The sequence below is a fragment of the Carassius carassius genome, chromosome 48 (assembly GCF_963082965.1).
Source record: "Carassius carassius chromosome 48, fCarCar2.1, whole genome shotgun sequence".
Lineage (NCBI taxonomy): Eukaryota > Metazoa > Chordata > Actinopteri > Cypriniformes > Cyprinidae > Carassius > Carassius carassius.
The window spans coordinates 21,052,998-21,057,302 of NC_081802.1; the positions used below are offsets into that span (position 1 = coordinate 21,052,998).

A 4,305-nucleotide genomic window follows, 5' to 3' on the forward strand; every position below is an offset into this window, starting at 1 on the left:
TGATGTCTGTTTTTGTGTCTGCATTGTTAATTGTGTAACACTAAATATCTGTAATATACAACCTCAGTGAGACACCTGTCGAATTAGCAGAGTGAATCTCATGAACAGGCCAAATCAAAAGAAAGAAATAAGACATATTTTAATGACAGTTAAACACAGTTCTCCTCGTAATTTCAAGAAAATTCCCAATACCATTACGGTAATGTAATAAAAAGTATGCGTTATTTAATTGGTGAACTATTACTGTTCAGAAGTTTGGGATCAGCAAGCATATTGTGAAATATTACTATTTGAAACAGCTGTTTTCTATCTGAATATGTTCGAATCGGATTTACTAAGCATTACTCCAGTCTTCAGTGTCACGTGATTTTCAGAAATCATTCTGATTTACTGCTCAAGAAACGTTTCTGATTATTAGCAATGTTGAAAACAGTTGTGCTGTTTAATATCTTTTTGTAGGAATCATAAATATAGTTGTTTCAGGATCCCTTAAAGCATACAAAGTTCAAAAGAACAGCATTTATTTGAAATATAATGTTTCTGCTTTGATCAATGTATGCTCGCTCAATAAAAATATGAATTACTGACCCTAAACTTATGACCTGTAGTGTAACTGCAAAACAAATAATATAAATACTTCAATATACTGTTATATTAACTTCTGTTATATTTAGTTACCTTTATTTTCTCTCATTTCTATTTCCTTGCTGTCATTTGGCAGTTATTCTTTGTTAATAAATACACAGATGCCTACAGTACAGGCCAGCTAGTTTAGTTTATTTATGTTTATTATAGCTATTTTTATAGCTTTTTTAGATTTATTTTATACATTTTGAAGACAGAATCGCACTTGAAATAATCGCTACTCAGGCTAAACTCATTCTTCTTTGGCTTTTGTGGTGCCAAAGACATTTGTGACATTGATGCTGCTGTAGCAAGTATTTCACCGTAGACTGACTGAAGGCCTTGCTGTAGACTGATGGGATGCTTGGACTGTGTGTGTGTAAATATACATGTGACTCTTTCTGTACGCTGATGAATGTCTTCATTAAGCTCATATGACATCTAACCCAATAAAGGCTTGGAAGTAGTGCCCTGCCTGGCCTCTGTCTGTGTGCATCAATGTGAATTATGAGTGAATGTTTTATTCACTGAGCCACAGTATGACCTAGTTTCTGTCACTGGCAGTGGTCACACAGCTGGCTTTTGCCTCAGTTTTCTCTACCACGACAGCACAGAGCATATTTCAGGTCTCCAAAGCATCTGTGCTGTTATACATATAAAAGCTTTCCATTTTATCATGATGTTGGATTTAGCGTTTCATTAAGGACTGTTTGCTTCGCTAATTTCTCCTGCTCCTAGCTCCGATCAGATTCAATGCTAACTCAGATGTAATGGATTCAGTGGATTGGATTTCCACATCAACAATAGAGCAGTAATGCTAAAGTTACCCTAGTAAAGCTTAGCTTCATAACCTGAGAGCGTGACGTGGTGTGTCCTGCCATCTGTTGGGTTTAGAGATGCACTGCAGTGCTCCACATCTTTTCTAATATAAGGTATTTATAACACGTTTACCTCCATACATTGGCTATAATAAGAGATCTAATATATTGGATTTGGAGATTAATAGCTTTCTAATAACCTAAGCCTATTGACCGATTAACAGAGGTATGAATTCTCCTTGGTCTCAGCTCCAAAATCCACCAACAGCAGTGCTGCATTAATAATAAAAAAAACTAAAAGTTTTATTTTTGGCAGCTGTAAAGTTCATTTCAGACCAAGAGGGAAATGAATAAGCCTCGGGCTGAAGGAAGCGGCTCTACATCTCAGGAATCACTTTTGGCTCATTTACTGTAGGTTATAGTCTGATGTGCTGTAAAACTGAAATCTCCAGTGCCAACTCACAGCGGCGCACCAAATCGATCCTCATTTTTAAATGATTAAATACTCTCATAATTTCAGAGACAACTTTAATAATAATAATAATAATTCATTACATTTATATAGCGCTTTTCCAGGCACTCAAAGCGCTTACATAGTCAGGGGGCATCTCCTCATCCACCACCAGTGTGCAGCATCCACCTGGATGATGCGACCGCAGCCATAACTTTAACTTTAAGCAAGTTGACCCTGAAAAGTAAACACTTTAAGAATCCTAACCAGTCCAACACAGCAGCATTAGCTTAATCAGTGGCATGAGATTGGTGGTGGACGGCCTGTCTGACCAACAGTTTGCATACAAAACACGACTGTGTTTGTGTTCAGGATGGGTCTCTCAGGAGAAGCGGCTCTTTCGGGAAGCTCAGGGAAGTCCTGCGCAGAAGCAGCGAGATGCTGGTGAAGAAAATCCAAGGAACCATGCCACCAGAACCTCGCAACACAAAGTGAGACACAAACACAGCGACTGATGAATCTTATACTGTACTGAACTTTAAAGCCAGCTGTAGCACCTGTTGTTCTTTATGTAATTGAGCTGTTGTTCATCCCACACAGCATGAAGAGAGCGGCGTCCCTCGGTTACCTGAACAGTAACGGAGATGACGACGACTCTTTTCAGGTGAGATGATTTGGGGAGGTTGAGCTCAAGGTTTAATTTGATTTGTTTTGAAGGAGGTTAATGGAGTAAGAGCGATCTGTTGCTGTCTCGTCACAGGGTTCAGGAGCAGCGAGGACGTTGAGAAAAAGCAGGCCTCTGAGCTCAAGCACAGTGGAGCTGTACCAAAGCACAGACCAATGAAAAACACATACAGTACATGTTCGGACTCATTTCTCACTCCGTTTGCAGGAGGATTTGGTTCATGTGCTTTCAATCATGAACGCTTTTGGCTTTACATTCTTCACACTCATATAAATCATGCTTGTTTCTTTTTCTTCAAGGTATAGTTCATCCAGAAATGAAAACTCATCATTTACTCATTCTCATGTGGACCACAAAAACTAATTTAACTAACAGCTCTTTTTCCATATAATAAAAGTGAATGGAGGATGTGTTCGACAAACTCCAAAAACAACAAAAAGCTCCATAGAATAACCTACTTGTACACTAAATTCTTCCTAAGTCACACAGTAAATGGAAGCATGTTTCCACCAGGGGATTAAAAAAAAAACTGCATATCAGAGTTTATATCTCACGATTCTTAGAAAAAAGGTCCGAACTGTGCAGCTTTTGCAACATTTTAAGTTAACATCTAAGTTATAGCTCACAATTATGTGGAAAAAGGTCAGAATTGCGATATGTAAATTCAGAATTTGGGAGATAAAAGGTCACAATTAACCTTGGAGAAAAAAAACTAAGTAGAACTGCAAGAATAAAAAAAAAGGTCAATAGCTATAACTACTATTACTACTACTATACTATACTAATACTACTACTACTAACTTACAAATATGAGAAAAAAAAATCAGAATTGTGAGATATAAACTTAAAATATTAATACAAAATTTTGAGATTTAATGTTGCAGTTACCTTCTTTTTTTTGGTGACAGACACAAGCTTACATCCGAATGTAAAATGTATGTTTTTAATGAGGGTGAAGAAATGAATTGCTAATCGTTCCCTCTGCCGCAGATCCAACAGCTCCTGAATATGTGCTAGTGTCTGTGTGGAAGAAGACTGTCATAGTGCCTTTTTGACAGTCCTAGTCACGATATCCTTTCATTGTATGTAAAAGAGCAGCTTGGACATTTTGCTAAACATCTGCATTGAGCCTGTCCTCCAACAAAAAACCACCATATAGGTCGTTTGTGCAAGCACCTTATTATGACCTATATTTACGTTTTAAAGTTAAGGGGCCTCTAGTGGGCGTAAAAATAATGACAGTATCGCGTTGCGTCTGTCGTCATGAAATGACGTAAAACATCATTACCAATCAAAACGCACGTTTATTTAAATGCAATATGTGGGCTTTTTACACCGATCTCACAGTATTTCCTACATATTTTACTAGGTGGCTTATTCGTTCGAATGACCACACCTTACCCCACCCCTAAACCTAACCCTCACAGAAATCATGCTAAATTATGATTTATTGAGCATATACATTTTACGTGCACGTCCGTTCCCTGGGATCGAACCCATGATAGCTTGACTACATATCAAGGTATAGCGCAATAATCTACCAACTGAGCTACACGAAACGCAAACCAGAGTGCATATAAAAGAGTACAAAACATTAATATGAAAACGACCCGATAGGGGCGCAATTGTAGTATACGCTTTGATGGGTCGTATTTCAGGGATTTGGACAAACGACCTAGACGAGCGTATTGGTTGGAGGACAGGTTGTAACTACAGTATGTTATATG

The 4,305-nt window shown here is 37.9% G+C and overlaps 1 protein-coding gene across 1 annotated transcript in view; it reads left to right on the plus strand.

Moving 5' to 3' along the window:
- The window catches only part of LOC132131594 (kinesin light chain 1-like), a 30,285-nt gene extending 27,184 nt beyond the window's left edge, over positions 1–3,101 (plus strand). The window contains exons 14-16 of the mRNA XM_059543657.1: positions 2,266–2,384; positions 2,494–2,557; positions 2,654–3,101. Coding sequence (XP_059399640.1) covers positions 2,266–2,384; positions 2,494–2,557; positions 2,654–2,737 — 267 coding nt within the window. The 3' untranslated portion in view covers positions 2,738–3,101. The remainder of the gene's footprint in view (positions 1–2,265; positions 2,385–2,493; positions 2,558–2,653) is intronic.
- The last annotated feature ends 1,204 nt before the right edge of the window (positions 3,102–4,305 follow it).